This window comes from Crocodylus siamensis, chromosome 12 (genome assembly GCF_052110815.1).
Source record: "Crocodylus siamensis isolate JL-2025a chromosome 12, ASM5211081v1, whole genome shotgun sequence".
Lineage (NCBI taxonomy): Eukaryota > Metazoa > Chordata > Crocodylia > Crocodylidae > Crocodylus > Crocodylus siamensis.
In genome coordinates, this window is record NC_143406.1 from 14,648,551 (window position 1) to 14,665,574 (window position 17,024).

Sequence of the window (17,024 nt, forward strand, 5' to 3'; positions counted from 1 at the left end):
AGGAGTTTGTGACCGTTCGACCTTGTCATCCCTTGGGGCGCTCTGGTGAACAAATGTTCCCCCAGATCCTGGTGGTCACCCCTGATAAACTTATAGGTGGCCATCAGATCACCCCTGAGCCTACGCTTTTCCAGGCTAAAGAGTCCCATGGCTCTCAGCCTGTCATCATAAGATCTGTTTTCCTGACCTCTGATCATGCGCGTGGCTCTCCTCTGGACTCTCTCAAGCTTCTCCACATCCTTTTTGAATTGTGGAGCCCAAAATTGGACGCAGTACTCCAGCTGCGGCCTCACCGAGGCCGAGTACAAGGGGAGAATGACGTCCCAGGATTTGCTCGAGAAGCATCTCTGGATGCAAGCCAGCGTTTTGGTCGCTTTACTAGCCGCAGCATCGCATTGGAGGCTCAAGTTCATCTTGTGGTCAATGATGACCCCCAAGTCTCTTTCTTCTGTAGTGCTATCCAACGTAGCACTGCCGAGCCTATAAGGGTGCCGCAGGTTTTTCCTCCCAAGGTGGAGAACCTTGCATTTTTCGGTGTTAAACACCATCAGGTTCTCGTCCGCCCATTTGCTGAGCCTGTCCAGGTCAGCCTGGATCGCCCTTCCTGTCTTCTGGCGTGGATGCTTTGCCCCAAAGTTTGGTGTCATCGGCGAACTTGGCCAGTCCACTCCTGACTCCAATGTCCACATCATTAATGAAGATGTTGAACAGGATGGGTCCCAGGACAGAGCCTTGAGGGACCCCACTGGTCACAGGGCACCATGATGAGTGACTGCCATCAATCACAACCCTCTGGGTCCGACCACGGAGCCAATTTCCCAGCCAGCGGATCGTGGTGGAGCCAAGGCCACAACTGGGCAGTTTGGCCAAGAGGTGATCATGGGATACCAGATCAAAAGCTTTTTTGAAGTCAAGATATATGACATCAATCTCTTCTCCCTTGTCCAGGTGATAGGTCACCTGGTCATAGAAGGAAATGAGATTGGTCAAACAAGACCTACCCGCAACAAACCCGTGCTGGCTATCCCTTACAATGTTAGCCTGGGCCAGTCCCTCAAGGATGGCCTCCTTAATAAACTTTTCTAGGATCTTCCCCAAGATAGAAGTCAGGCTAATGGGCCTGTAGTTAGCTGGATCCACTCTCCTCCCTTTTTTGAAGATCGGCACCACATTGGCCTTCTTCCAGTCTTCGGGCACTACACCAGAGCGCCAGGAGTTTTCAAAGATCTGTGCCAGGGGCTGGGCTATGACGCTCGCCAGCTCCTTGAGTACCCTGGGGTGCAGATTGTCAGGGCCAGCTGACTTGAAGGTATCCAGCTTCTCAAGGTGTTCCTTCATGAGGTCAGCATTTATGGAGGGTAGGGGATCCCCATCACCCAGATTTCCCTGTCCCATAGCAGGCATGGGCGTCCCGTGTGACTGATGAAAGGCTGACGCAAAGTACCTATTTAATAGGCTGGCTTTTTCCTGGGCGTCAGTTGTCAGTTGCCCCATCTGGTTTAGCAGGGGTCCAACATTGCCCTGGCTTTTCCTCCGGCTCCCCACATATCTGAAAAAGGACTTTTTGTTGTCCTTGATGCCTGAAGCTAGTTGGAGTTCAGTTGCAGCCTTGGCTTTCCTGGTTTGCTCCCCGCAGGACCGGACCAGCGCGGAGTAATCCTCCTTGGAGGTGAATCCCGTCCTCCATCCTTTGTAGGCTTTCCTTTTTAGCACAGGAGGTCCGCTAAGTCCCTGGAGAGCCAGGGGGGCTGCTGTGCCTTCTTGCTGCCTTTCCTCCGTATTGGGATAGATTTAGCTTGTGCATTGAGGAGCACTTCCTTGAGAAGCAACCACTCTTCTTGAACTCCCATCTCCCTGGGGTCATGGTCCCTGAGGGCCTGACTGACTAGCCTCTTGAGCTTGTCAAAGTCAGCTTTTCTGAAGTCAAGGACTTCTGTGTTGCTGACTGACTCGCCAGCTTTACGGCAGATGGTGAAGGTGATCAGCTCGTGGTCGCTGTCACCCAGCTTCCCATCGATCACTAGGTCGCCGATTAGGTCATCCCCCATAGCCAGTACCAGGTTGAGCAGTGCTTTGCCTCTCGTTGGCCCACAGACTTCTTGAGTCAGGTAGAGGTCATCCACGCACGAGAGAAAGCTTTGCGACCGCTCGGATTTTGCTGAGTGATCTTCCCAGGAGATGTCCGTGTAATTGAAGTCACCCATGACAACCAAGGTCCTGGAGCAAGTGGCCTCAGTCAGTTCCCGGGCGAACTCCTGGTCAAGCTCGGGACTTTGAGTGGGAGGTCTGTAGTAGACTCCCACCATTGTGTCCCCTGTGCCGAATTCCCCACGAATTTTTACCCAGAGGGTCTCTAGCTGTCTATGCCGGTCGCCAACATCAGCTTGCAGGAACATGTAGCTTTCCTTGACATAGAGAGCTACACCCCCGCCCCTTTTGTCAACACGATCCCTCCTGTACAGGGTATAGCCCTCTATACCCGTGGTCCAGTCATGGGTGGAGTCCCACCAGGTCTCCGTTATCCCTATGACATCATATTTCTTTGCACTGAGCAGGAGGACGAGCTCGTCCTGCTTGTTGCCCAGGCTCCTGGCATTAGTGTACAGACAGGTAAGTGTGCCCTTGGGGGCTCTTGCCTTGCCCACAGATTGTGCCAGGGCTGGGTCAGGGGTGGGCTCCCTTAAGTGCCTTGGTCCGCTGGCTTTGCAAGGGTCGCTCTGCAGGCCAGCAGTGGCAGTAGTCCCCCCATCCCCCAGTGGGCTTAGTTTAAAGCCCGGTGAAGCAGGTCAGCCAGCCTGGCTGAGAAGAGCCTTCTCCCCAGGGGAGAGAGGTGGAGGCCATCTCTTCCCAGCAGCTCGCTGCCTCTCTCACCAAAGAGCGGGCTGCGGTCATGGAAGCCAAAGCCTTCCCGATGACACCAGCGCCGCAGTCTTTGGTTCACCGCGTGGATCCTCCCCTCCCTCCTCAGCCCATAGGCCGAGACTGGGAGGATCGACGAAAACACCACCTGAGCTCCCAGACCCCTAAGCCCCACTCCCAACTCCCTGTAGTGCCTCATGACCTGGCTGGGGGTGCTCCGAGCCGTGTCATTGGTGCCCACGTGAATAAGGAGCACGGGGTAGTGGTCTGTGGGCCGGAGGAGCTGCGGGATCCTCTCTGCAATGTCTCGGATGCGGGCCCCCAGGAAGCAGCAGACTTCCCGGGCTAAGGGGTCGGGGCAGCAGATAAGGAAGAGAAAGAAAGAATCAAATCTGTTAGAGATGCCATGTTCCAACTCGATTCTCCATCTGTTGTATCTCTCCAAAAGCCTTCTGTTTCTCAACTAAGTCTTAAAAAGTCTGCAAGAGGTAAGGATTTCTTATGATTGGGGGGAGGGGTAGTGATGTAGTTGCACCTCCCCTACCCTTTAATTCCTGCTTTACCCAAACTTTAAAACCAAAGACCTGAGTGGGGCAGCTGCATTTCTAGTCAGGTAGTGCTGAGAGAGCCAATTGACTTCTATCACCTCCCTAATTCCTGTTAATCTCTCTCCACTCCACAGGTGTTAACATCCCTCTCCCCTTTTTAACGGTCCTGATGTTTCACTATTCAAATTATCCTTTCTTCTGCAGCCCTTCCTGGTAATTTCTCTTTTCTATTTTACAGCCCTGTGGACTGTTTAACTCGACTTAAGAACCTTAACTCGGTCACAGTAATATTAACTCAGGTGTAAAAATAACTGACAGGGAAGTATTGGAGGCATTGTCAAGATCCTCAAGAATGCTAGATTTTGTTTTATGAAACTGAATAAAAGAGGTAACTTTAACTATAATGACGACAGCATTAATGATACATTCTGTGACTACTTTTGCCTATACTTCGTTTTTTTTAAATTTATATATACTCTAGGAAATTAGTGCACATTCCAATATTCGCTTTTTGCTTTGATCTTAAACTGAATAATATAGTACTAAGCCCTACCATACAAGTAAAGCTTGTAGCTTCTCTTTAACAGGAGAAAAATATGTGTTGTTTTATATGGGATGATGTGCCACACCATTTGCACCCTTTTTCAAAATCCTAGATTTGCCCATGCTTAGGGAGATCACTTTTATTGAACAAACTGTGTAGTTGGGATAAAGTTAGACCAGCTTTCAAGTGCAAGACATTCTTCATCAGGTCTCTGCCTACAGGAAGCCAAGCACCGCAGCTTCCTGTGATCAGAACCCTAATGAAGAATGTCTTGCATTTGACACTTCATCTAACTTTATCCCAGCTACATAGTTGATCTAATAAAAGATATCACCCTACAAAATCCTTCCCTCTCATAATTTATGGACCATGATGGCTACAATATCATTCTTACACTACTGTTAAATAGTTTGGGAATGGTTTAAAAAGGTTTTCAGGGCTCGTGGTCATAGGCGGAAGAAGAAAAAAATTTCAGGGGGGGAGGAACATAGTACAGTGGAGCTGAGAGGATGGTGGGACCTCCCCCTTTGGCCCCCAGTGGTGCACACAGCGATGGGAGCCGTCCACCTGCGCCCCTAGACGAGTCACCAGGCTCTGACTGTCCCATGACCTGGCCCAGCCGGGGCTCCATTCACGGTGAATGGGGCTCCAGCTAGGCTGGCTCCCGGGATAATCCCCACAGCGCAGCAGGGAGTGGGACAGTGGCAAGGCTTCGCCCTGGTCTTACTCTGCTCTCTCCTGCAGTGTGGAGGTCTCGATCTGCCCCGACTCTTCCCCAAGCCCAGGGTGATACAGAAAGAAAATTAAGAGCAACTTACCTGCCTGCATGCAGCTGGGCCAGCTGCGAGTGTGCAGGGTATCTGAGTGTGCCTGCCCCTCCCCCCCGGTGCAGCAGCCCATGGCCAGGCTGCCCTAAAGCTATGTCTGCTGCTGCCCACTGTTTGGGGAATCTGAGCCCCATTAGCCACCCCACCTCTTCCGCCTATACTCATGGTAGAGGTGATATCTTGTATTAGACCAGGGGTGGGCAAAATGCAGCCTGGGGGCCGGATGCAGCCCACCAAGCCATTCTATCTGGCCTGCAGGGCCCCTAAAATATTTAGAAAATTAATATTAACCTGCTCTGGGCTACCTGTCATGTGGCCCTCAATGGTTTACCAAAACTCAGTAAGCAACCCTCTGCCCAAAATAATTGCCCGGCCCTGTATTACACCAAGAAGATTTTTGAAAAAATCTTGTTGGTCTAATAAAAGATATCACCTCTACCATGAGCCCCAATCGCTTTTTCCTCTAGACCAATATGGCTACAACCTGGATACCTTAAAAAGGTTTTGTTGTTCCTCTTTAAAGACAAGGTGTGAATCCACCCTAGTGAGGAAGGGACTGAATATTCATAACAGAAAGTAAACTAGAAAAGAAGCTGGTTTAGTGGTTGAATAGAAGGGCAAAGTGTGAGAATTGTGTGGTTCTCTTCCAAGGTCCCTCACTGATTCCCTGTGTGACCTCAGGGTTCATAAAAGACTAACTTTCAGACACACTGAGCACATCTACAGGTGCATTAATGCGCTTTTCCTAATGCACATTAAATTTAGTACGTCGAATGTGAGGTACTAAATTAATATGCATTAGGCTGTACTAATGCACAGTAGAACAAATTTTTAGATGACACTTAATGCGCAGTAGCCTATTTAACTGAGCATTAGTGTAATCGCACAGCTTTTTTACACGCTGCTTTTATGTGCGGTAATATAGGCTACTGCACATTGAAGTGCACATGTAGATGTGCCCACTGAGTACCCACTACCCCAATGAACTAAAATATCAGACCCTTATGCTCTGCAACTTGGTCTGCACACTCCAGAAGAGGATTGCTTGTTAAGGGCTTTCCTATACCTGGGTGAGAGCTGGAAACAGAGGGGATTACTTTAGCAGATTAATATGTGACAGAAAGCAAGTAGTACTTGTCAGGTCTGCAGCAAGTAATCTGGGTTTCATGCCAAACAGAAGGGCTGAGAAGAGCTTTGCCCAGCAGGCTCATAAATGCCTGGCCCATGCTTTATTGCCCGATGCTATGATTGCTTCCTGAAACCTCTACAGAAATGCCTACAGCTGCTCTGAGAGAGCTTCCACTTGATCATCTGTCAGAGAACCAGAGCCAGTGCCAAACAAACTGGCTTGTCCAGTATGTCTTATTTTATGGAGAGTTAATCTAGGGTTACAATACATCTGGGTTTTCCCAGACATGTCCTCTTTTTGGACCCTGCAATCTCTGTCTGGGTGGTTTTTTGAAATATGAACCAATGTCCAGGATTTTGCTTTGCTCCGCTGGCAGAAGCAGGGGGAGGGCAACTGGAGGTAGCGGGTACATGTGCATCTGCACGTGCACACATATATGGCCAGCTTGCAGCCAGGCAGCATCGTGGGAGCAGCCTCAGCAGCTGGATGCAGGTAAATCTGGGGGGGGCGGGGGTTAGAGGGTCAGGGCTTGAGGACTGTCAGGGTGTGTCGGGGGGCAGCGGTATGTGGAGGGGATGGGTGTGTGAGGGGGCCTGGTGCCCGCTGGCACTGGAGAAAGATGTCCAAGTGCCAGGGCTGTGGCAGGGCACAGGGATGGGGGGCAGGCACCTGCCCCTCTAGTAAGGGTAAGGGCGGGGGGCCTTTGATGGCAGCAAGAAGCTCTGTCACCAGGCTGGAGGCACAGGATCCAGTGCCCATACTTGTAGGGCTGGGCTGATCGGGAGACACTGCCTGGAGGGAAGTACCTGATGCAGCACTGGAGCCCCAGTCCAGGGTGGGCAGGTGTCACGGCATCATTTATACCTTCCCGCTTGCATCAGGGCCAGACTCATTCTGCCGCCGCCTGCATGAATTGGAGTTGCTGCATTCTGGCCTGGTAACTGGGGGCCCCTTCCAGAAGGGTTAGGGGGAATGGGGGAGTGGGGGAACTGCAGGTCAGGAGTGAGGGGCACTGGCAGGGCCAGGGGGCCGCAGGTTAGGAGTGAGGGGCACCAGCAGGGCCACAGGTCTGTGGGTCAGGAGTGAGTGGCACTGGCAGAGCCCCTCTGCCTGTGGGTGGGGAGTGAGGAGTCCCTCTGAAAGGTGTCCTATTTTTTGGAACTGGGCATATTGTAACCCTGCCTGGTGGGGCGTGTTATTCTGTTTGTTATTGGTGGTTTTGTAAAGGGGAAATGATCCTAAGGCGCAGTAGCATAGCCAGGCAGCACTTTGCACCAAAAATGAAAATCCGTCCCTAGGCCCTGGGTGATTGCCCATCACCTCATCACCACTACTGTCCTTTTCCATTTCAATAGAAAGCAGATAACATTCTCTCCTTCAGGGCAAAAGAAGTCTTATCCCTTTTTTTGCTCTATTTAGAAACCCACAGCTCTATGCATATGATAGATCTGATGTGGCCTCATTAGCACTTCTTAACCCCTCTCTTCAGATGAGCTGCAGGACTGAGACAAGGACACAGCCAGATCTGCACTCCTAGTATACAGCTATTCAAATCAGTGCCCAAGTAAGCTATGCAGTCCTTGTTCCTGCTTCAGGAAATGCCTGCCTCATGAGCATGACGCATTCCTGATGAGGTTAATTGCCACATGGGACACAAAACTATGCAGTCTGAAGTGAAATACATACATCAGGATTATGGCATTTATGAAGAGGGGGCTCAAGCTGCAGTTTCTTCCTACCCGGTGTATGAACACTTCCATCCTACAACCAGATGGAGCTATGTTATAGATTGCTTGCAGCTGGCAGCCAATCCATCTCACTGAGATTGTTGGTCAATTGTTTCATTGCTGCTGCCATAGACACAGTTCACAAGAGGCAACACTCCTCTGCTCATCCATTCCAGCACCATATTTTGGGTACCCGAAACAAGCCACATAGGGATGCCACACAGAGGGGGCTCCCAGGACAGGCTAGTTCCCTTCCAGCTCAGAAGTAAGGAAACCTGTGCACCCGAGTAGGAAATACTTGCTTCCCAAGGACAGCACGAGAGAGAAGGTACAGCCACCCCTGAGCACTCTTAGCCAGGTAGTTTTGTGGTTCACAAGTATTCTCAGATGTCAGAGTGCTTTGTACAGTCCAGATGTGACTGTGAAAATGCTGGGCTGATATGTATATGTGTGTAGGGGTGGCAGAGGCATGAGAGGAAGTCCCTGCTGCTGGGATGGGTGCAGCTGTGATTATATTTGAGGTGTTCCTATGGCATTCCTGGGTGCAAAATCATTTCCCATTAAAACTCCACCAGCTTTTTGTCACCCTTGCTGCTCTGGCAACTTTAGGTTACTTTGCTTTGGGGTTCTGCCTTCCATGGAGTATGTTCTTGGCTCCACAAATTGGCTCCCAGTTAAACATACATCACACATGCCCAGCCCCTGCCTTCCAACAGCTCTTGATAAATCCTTCCCCCACTACAGCCAGTGGCACAAGCCACTGGGAACCCTGCAGAAGGAAAACAAGTGTGTGGGTCTGCCTGGCCCCGAAAAGATTACATATGAGGTTAAAACTATTGCTTGAAGATGGAAAGTGTTCGTGACCAGAAGAAAAGCATTCCCTTACACAGTGGAGGTTGGTCCTTGATCATGGCTTTCTACATGATACAAACAACAGTGACTTCTCTGCTCCTTACCAATGCAAGTTTTTTGATCCTCATCGAGTTGGTAACCAAAGTTACAGGTGCACTCTGGACCAGAGCTGGTGTGACGGCAAAGATGGGAACATCCACCATTGTTGGTCTCACAGCTATTCACAATCTCCATCTCTATCCCTGGAAAGCAGATAGACAGGCTGCATGAGTACATATGCAGCACTCTGTAGCATTGCATTTGTCCCAGGGTCATGACTGAGTCATATCCATCACAGGCCCATTGTGCCACAGTCTGATGGGGACCTACTGCTGGGCACTAGCAACTAAAACCAAGCAAGTCTTAACATGTGTACAAAATATATCTGTCTAAACATGGGCCCCAGGAATCATGAGAATGGAAATAACCTGCAAAGGACAAGGAATAAGACTAGCTGTGCCTGGATCCACTTCCGGCAAAGGGAGCAACACACAAACATACAGCCCTCCCTGTGCCAGGCCAGGCCCCCTTATCTGTGCACAGCTGTGTTGCAGAGCAGTCTCTGCATCACCTTTTGGACAGATCTGGGTATGGGCAGATTGAGCCCACTACTTGGTCCCATCACTGGCTCCTGATTTCTGCTATGCTCCAGTACACGCTGCCAGCCAGAAGTTAGCCCCATACCTTCCTTGTTTCAGCACATCAAGTTTTGATGACAACTAGAAATGGGAACAGCAGCACAGAGCTAATGACAGAAACACTTAGATCCCTACAGCTAGAGGAGCTGGACCCAGCGCCTGACATGCTGGAAGAAGCATTAGATGCAAACAGATACACAAGGCTTTTGCCACAGTATAAAGAGGTTTCAACTGAGTCGTCTATGGCTGATACAAAGATTATTAATCATGTCCTTTAAAATAAAGCTGGTTATTTAAGTTTTCTTAAGCACAAAAGGACTTGTGCCTGCAAGGTCCTTGGCTCTGTTCTGTGCTTCCCAAAAACAAATTCCTATTTTTACTGCATGAAACACAGCTGGGTGTTTTTGTGAAGCCCTGGTAGTATCCTGAGCAGGTGAGATCAGCAGAAGCATGTGGCCCACAAATCCTGTGTCCCTCTGGGCAGTCACTAGAGCCATGCCCCAGTGAGGAGAGCATATCTGCCTTGCACTCTGGTCTCCAGAGGATTAAAGGGGAGAGTGAGTTGGAGAACATTGCATTCCTGTCTCTCTGTTACCACAGTAAAGCAATCAGAGTGTTAGGAAAGGCAAGTCTCTACTTCTGAGGCACCTGACAAGGAGGCTTGAAGAAAATTAATACTACAAAAATCATCAAATTGGGGCCTTTGTCTCAGGAAGAAGCCACAGCCTCATGGAGGCAGGTGCAGAGGGTGAGACATCCTCTCACTTGGAGAGGCCGCCATTTCACAGCACAGCAGCGGTAGCTGATGCCAGCAAGTGCAGGGGATGTGGGGAAGGCACTGATTTAGACTACCTGGTCCAGAGTCTTGCATCTTTTACCAACAAACAAACCTGACTAAAAGCTCTGGGCTTAGAAAATCTCCCACATGTACCAAAGCCACCTGCAGACCAGTGAGCAGCAGAAGCCAAGAAGAGACTGGCCAGCTTTGCCAGAGCAGTTACAACCTTCAGTTAGCCCTTCACAGAGAAGATCTACTCTCAGGCTCATGTTTGGCTTCCTGAAATGATGCTCTATAAACCGAGCTGACTTCATTTCTCATCTCTGTCCAAGAGAGGAGGGAACCTTGCTTGTTTAATACAAAACAATCATGTTAAGGGAAATATCTTTATACGATCTGCAGGCTTCAATAAGCTGTGCTACTTGGGGGGAAATAAGTCTTATCTCAGGGCTTCAGTGGGATACAGCTTCACCCCTGCACTGCATATCGCTGCCAGACCCTGTCAGTTCGACTTGATTTCTTCTTAAGTCAAGTTTAATGTGAACACCAAGGCTTAAAGCAGTTGTTAGGTTTACTGGGATCTGACTGTCCTGGGCTCTGACTTGCATCAAAACAGGAAGAGGACAGTTATTTACACAGGCATATTAAACGGCAATTTCCTCAAATTAACTCTGATTGGCCAGGAGAAAAAGTGTTACATTGGTACTTCACAGGGATGTAACACGGGACAATGGAGTTGTATGTTTGTACGATCCCAGAACATGAAAGTCTTTGCTCCCAGAGAAATGTGACATCTGTTTTTAGTCTAAGATTAGCAGTGAGTGCCTTACCAGCAGGACTGGGAAAGATGGAAGGATAAACCTACATTTGTTTCATCCCTAGATGGAGCTAAATGAACCATGTGACGTCAAGTCCTACCTCCAATTACAGCTCTGAAGCTCCTTGATTATCCCTTCAAGGGTAGCCAAGAGCAAAATTTGGCTCGCTGCTTTCCAGCAGCTCCCCCTCACTGCAGCCAGCAGCATCAGCCCTTTAAGGACCTGACATAGCGTCTTCTTGGGTGGGGGAACAACAGTCACATTAACATCCTGGGAAATGGGCCAGCGGGAATGCCAGTAATGCTCATTGTATCAGCTGCTATGGAGCAATAAAATGTGAAAGTCTGTCAGTCCCAGGGGTCATCTCAGTGCTGCTTCTTTCCCGCCTGAACCCTTATAAGCAAAGAGCTCTCTCCAGGTTGCCTGAGGGCAAGGGGCTCCTTCAGGACAATATACACTTACTGTAGCACTGTTTGCCATCTGCTCCCAGCTCATACCCAGGGTTACAAGTGCATTTGAAGGAGCCCCGAGTGTTGAGACAGCTGTGTGCACACATGGCCAGTCCAGTCGCACACTCGTTCACATCTGCAAGAGAAAACAGGCAGTCAGCACACCCAGCTAGCAAGCTCTGCCAGGAAAATGTTCCCCAGAGAGCATGGCTGCCTGCATTTCAGAGTCCTCAAGGGTGGAATTTGCAGGGTTCTCTGTACCTGGTCTCCTAGGGCGCAGACAGAAGTGCAGCTTCCGGCTGTAACTCAGAATGCTTTGCAGGAAGTGCTCTGAGTTACAGCGATCCCCCAACCAAACAGAAGTTCACTCTTGGTTCCAAGGCTGGAGGGGAATCTAGTTGCTGGCTACAAGCCTGCAGCTGGTTTCCCTTAGCAATGGCCCCTTCTCCCTGCCAGTCTGCCCTGTTTTCAGAATGGGAGGGGGGAAAGGGAGAAGAGGAAGCTCATGCAAAGGATTTCCCAGATGGTGCTGGAGGGTGGGCTGGGTAAATTGGACCCCGCCCCCCTTGGGAGGGCTCCAATACACCTGCTCCACCCTCAGCAGGGGCTGAAAAAATGCCAGACCTAAGACCGTCTGCTCCCTTCCCCCCTCCCATTCAGAAAACAACTTGGAGGTTGGCAGGCAGGCAGACTCAAGTTACAGAAGACACTTTTGTTTTGAAACACCTTCATCTGAACCCTCATGCATTTTTGAAGCAGTCTGCAGCTATACACTTGTGTTTGGTCACAGCTATAGATCACTTTCTGTGGCCACATTGGGCAAAAATTGTTATTTCTGTCTGCGCTCCTGGATGTTCTATTAGGTAAAAGCAGAAAATATCCCTATGAGTGGTTAACTTGAAGTTCTGTAACTGGGGGAAGAGGCTGACAAACATTCAACTACCGATGAGTGGACTCCAACATGAACACGAGTCGTCAGTGTGATGAAATCACCAGCAAAGCTAACCGTACTTTATCATGCATCAGCACCTGCATGACAAATAGATACAAGGAGGTAATACTTCCCCTCTATGCGGCATTGGTCCGACCCCAGTTGGAGTACTGCATCCAGTTTTGGGCACCATAGTTCAAGAAGGATGTTGATAGATTCGAGAGGGTCCAGAGGAGAGCCACTCGTATGGTTAGGGGCTTACAGGACAAGCCCTATGAGGAGACACTGATGGACCTGGACCTCTTCAGTCTCCACAAGAGAAGGCTGAGAAGTGATCTTGTGGCTGCTTACAAATTCATTAGGGGAATGCATTAGGTTTCCAGTAATGGATCGGAGATGCTCTGTTCACCAGGGTGCATCTTGGGGTAACAAGGAACAATGGTCACAAACTAACAGAGAGCAGACTAGAAAAACTTCTTCATGGTACGGGTGGCCAAAATTTGAAATGGGCTTCCAAGGGAGGTGGTGCTCTCCCCTACCTTGAGGGTCTTTAAGAGAAGGGAAAAGGAGGGCTTCAGATCTCCCCATGGTGTGGGTACTGTACCTTCACAGGCCTTGTTGTCAGCTGCCAGCTGGTAGCCAGGGTGGCACTCACAGTGTGCCATGCCACGGTGATTTTGGCATTTGTGCATGCAGCCTCCATTTCGATCAGCACATGGGCTCTTCACTGCAGAGACAGAGCACAGAGCAAAACAACCTTATTGCATGCCTGTCCAGAATAACCTCCACCATACCCAAATGCAAGCAGGAGTAATGAGGCCAGGACACCAGAGGTTATGCCTGTGGAGCCTTTATTAACGAGATGAGTATTCAGGGCTTGGAGCTTCTGTCTCAAGCTAAAAGACGAGGGATGCAGTATAAGTTCCTGGAAAAGCAATGTGCTGAGCTAGCTGGAGCCTTTCCAGAGAAGTGCTGGCACAAGCACAGCCAAAGAGCCCAGCAGGGGGGAAGAGTAGAGCCAGCTCCTTTCAACGGCTTTCCCCAGGGATCTGACCCATTTCTGACCCATGCCAGGGGCCAGGCAGACACACAACTGAGAAATCTGCCCAGACACTCTATTTTTAACATCCCAGATAGGCCTATTTCCTGAGGAGCTCCACAGCCCAAACCTTTCCCTTCACAGCTTGCATGCCAACTACCATCAGCAAGATGCTTGGACTCCTGCTCCTTCTGACTTCCAGCATTGCCCCTCCTTGCCCCACGGAGAGAACAGGACATAATTGCCAGGGATGGTCTGATGGCCAGAGGAGAGAGGAAGGGTTCCTGTTTCACTGATGGAGACTGCTGCCCTGTAGTGCGCTCAGGACTACGTTTGGCTGGGCTCCTGCTGCTCTTCCTCAGCTTCCAAAACAATCCCCAGAAGAGGTCCCCGGCAATATAGCATGCAGAATTGGCACTATTTCCTACTGGAGAGTTTCATCTTTTTCTGATATGCTCAACATTGGAGCAGGCAACTGAGGCATCCTGATGGTTTCTGTTTAGTTAGATACATAGGCTAGTCACCTAGTTATTAACTATTTTGTGCCTGACTCCCTGCTTAGGGAAGCTCCCACAGGCTCTGCTCTGGCTGTGCTCCAAAGCTTAGAAAAGCAATGAGAAAAGGGGGAGGGCAGTGCTTCTCCATTCCTAATTCACCCCCAGAGCCCAGGGGAGACTCACAGATACAATGCTTGCCATCCTCCTTCAGCTGATAGTTGTGCCGGCATTGGCACCGGTGTTGAGTTAACGCCAGCTGCAGACAATTGTGCTCACAGCCACCATTGTTGACAGCACAGGTGTTCACGGCTAGCAGAAAAAGGGACAAGACAGTAACACGGTTAAAGAAGGGCTGTAGAAAAATGGATGAAAGACTGCTTGCCAAGAACTAGGGCCAAATACACAAACTCCTGTAACAGAGCAGGAATCAGACTGGCTAATGGAAATTCTAGCCTCTGCAGCATATTCAGCCCCAGGGCAAGTGGGACAGTTCATGGGGAATGTTTAAACTGCACCTAAAACCGCAAGTTTCCTTCATTACCGGTATATGTTTTGAACTTGACAGACCATGTACACAGCACAGCACTGTGCAAGAAAGACATCCAAAGCAGCCCACCAAATGTGGGACATTATTCTTTGATGATAGGAGAAGCTCTGTTGAAAAGTGTGAGTCAGCACCATGAAAACCCTGTTTGCAAGAAATCAGAGCTCCCAGTCCTGTTCCTGGCTGTTCCCACGGGGAGAGGAACACAGGTCAGGCCGTTTCTGGCTTGAGTTACATAATCCAAAACTCAACTCGGAAAGCTATGTGGGAGGGAAGGGAATGACAAGCATGCTTGCTTTACAGCCACTAATCCCTTCCGAGCAGGTGCCAGGGTGAGAGGGCAGGGTCTGTGCACTGTTTGTTTACCATGGAAATTCTTGTAATTGTGTTCAAAAGACACTGGCTGCAGACTCAACAGCCATGCTAGCTCCAGGTAATCATGCCTGTTTACAATGAATGATGGCCTGAGGGGGACTCAAGCATGCTCTCGTGACAAAATGATATGGTAAATTAACTTTCTGGCTTGGAGCCACCCAATAGGCCCCCTGAAGATACAGGGCAGGGCCCCATGGTTACACCGCAGCCCCGCTGGGAACACCTCAGCAGACACACTCAAAGCCATGCGCTGTACACTTGCACATAACTTCTGCACAGCATCCTGGGGGCTTGGGCTGATTCCCTGGTTTACATTAGAGCTGGTGTTATCCCTGTCAAAGACATCTAGTATCTTCTTCATACCTGCAACAGATCTTAGAGAGAGAGATGCTGGCAGGGATGCCCATCTACGAGTTAGCACAGAGGACTGAGAATACAATACTCATGTTCTCTCACCCGCCATGCTACTGAGCCCTGCAGGTGCCCAAAGGTTTTTCAACCAACAGAGTCAGGCTGCATCCCTGAAATTCCTGCACTAGCCTGTTCCTAAGTGTAACAGCGTGTTCCTCTGGCCGCTCAATTGAGAGGTGGGTCTTGCATCTCTAGCTAATATGCTGAGATCATACCAGCACCAAAATTTTTTTAAAAAGTCAATGGCTTTGACTTCTTGTCATTCCCAGGTGAGATCTGAACCAGGAAACAGAGAAGAAACCATTACTTTAGACCAGTGGTGCTCAACCTTTTTCACTGATGGACCAGATGGACAGTGGCTGATTTGCCCATAGGCCAGATCTGGATGGTGTCCCTGGTCTGGCACGTGAAGTGGGACTTCATGTGGGGGTCAGGGGCAAGGGAAGGCAGCCTGGCCCCAACCCAGACCTGTTGAAGGGAAAAAGGGCTTCACTGTGCCCTGATCAAGCTGCAGGTGGACAGGGGGCATGGGCCCAGCCTTGATCCTGCTGCAGGGAGCAGTGTGGGGGAGCACTCCCCAGACTCAAACAGCTTTTAGGAATTTGGCAGCATGGGAAGATGACCATATTGATTGCCACTGCTTCCCCACTGCCAATTTTCTTGACTTCTGGGGAGCCCTGTGGGCTGGAAATCATGGCTCTGCAGGCCAGATTTGGCCTGCAGGCTGGAAGTTGAACACCCCTGCTTTAGACCATTGTGCTAGCCCACTGTAACAGGGAACCTTAACCCTGTTACTAAGAGGCAGGGTTTCCCCTTTAACACCCGAATCTACAGGAACATCAAGCACCAGGAGGGTAGGGTCTAATAGCCCAACCACCCAGGCTGGTCAGTTGACAGGAAGGGGATAGGCCTCTGGGCACATATAAACCCCAGGGCCAAGGTTGATAGGGGGAGGTCTCTGGCAAGCGGCCAGGGAAAGAGAGCTCCTAAATAGCAAAACTACCCAGGAACACTGTGGCTGCTGGCCAGACTGTTTCTGTGGCTAATGAAGCTCCAGGAGTTTACAAGGTACCAGAGCTGGGGGGTGCTCAATACGTGAGGAACAGTTTGGAGTTTTCAAGGAGCCAGAGTATGGCTTGTATGACTTGTATTACGTTGTGGCCCAGGGGCTCGTATTTATGTTATTGTTTTATCTGGTAGACTGGGCTAAAGAGAGGGCCTTGTTGGGGCACACTACTGTGCTCAGACCCCAGTGCCAGGGGGGTGCAGTGACAGGGGGTGCTCAGACCCCAGCGCCTTAGGGCACAGGTCAACATTTATATACCATCTGCGAGGCGTTGGCCACCATATAGGGGATGTTTGGAGCAGTGGATAGTGACCCCTAGTGTTGAGGTAGTAAATGGGCAGCTTCCCACCTGAGTAACATCATAATTATTGTCCCATCAAGGCATGGCAGGCAAGAGAGATGGATGGGTAGCCCAGAGACAGAGGGTCAGACCTATGTTAGACAGGCCCAGGGATGGACCCCTGTCATACCCACCTACTCTTAAGCACCATCTTACCCAAAGATGTGGCTCTAACGAAAAATGTCTCTCCAGCAAAGTTGAGAAACACTCCCTTTAATTGTGTCAGTCCTGTGAAAACATCCGTGTACACAACAGTGCGTGTGAAGCATCACTTCCCAGTCTGACATGTACAGACAAGCCAAAAAACACATCCTGGAATGGAAGCCCAGAAACGGTTTCCATAAACATCAAAGAATACCAGAGGCTGGGCAGAGGTCGAATACGTCCAACCTGGTCCTTCACTGGGAGAACAATCCACTGTGCTTTCAGGGAAGAGACTTATAAGACAATTAACATAATCCTTAATGAAAAATCTCTGTCCACACACCAGCTCTGCTCAGGTAGTCCTATGCCTGTGGGCAGCCTCCAGAACCACCCAAGCCTCCACTAACCAGCCAAGATTAGAAAGTGAATGCTAGGAAAAGTCTCTCTTTTTCATGGAGGTCTCTCAGCC

General features: G+C 49.9%; 1 protein-coding gene across 5 annotated transcripts in view; it reads right to left on the minus strand.

Moving 5' to 3' along the window:
- MEGF6 (multiple EGF like domains 6) overlaps positions 1-17,024 on the minus strand; it is a 328,842-nt gene that overhangs the window by 51,390 nt on the left and 260,428 nt on the right. For all 5 annotated transcript variants that reach the window (XM_090024523.1, XM_090024520.1, XM_090024522.1 and 2 more), the window contains 4 exons: positions 13,859-13,984; positions 12,744-12,866; positions 11,222-11,344; positions 8,591-8,728 (listed from right to left, as the gene is read on the minus strand). In XM_090024523.1, the coding sequence (XP_089880649.1) occupies positions 8,591-8,728; positions 11,222-11,344; positions 12,744-12,866; positions 13,859-13,984 (510 nt within the window). The remainder of the gene's footprint in view (positions 1-8,590; positions 8,729-11,221; positions 11,345-12,743; positions 12,867-13,858; positions 13,985-17,024) is intronic.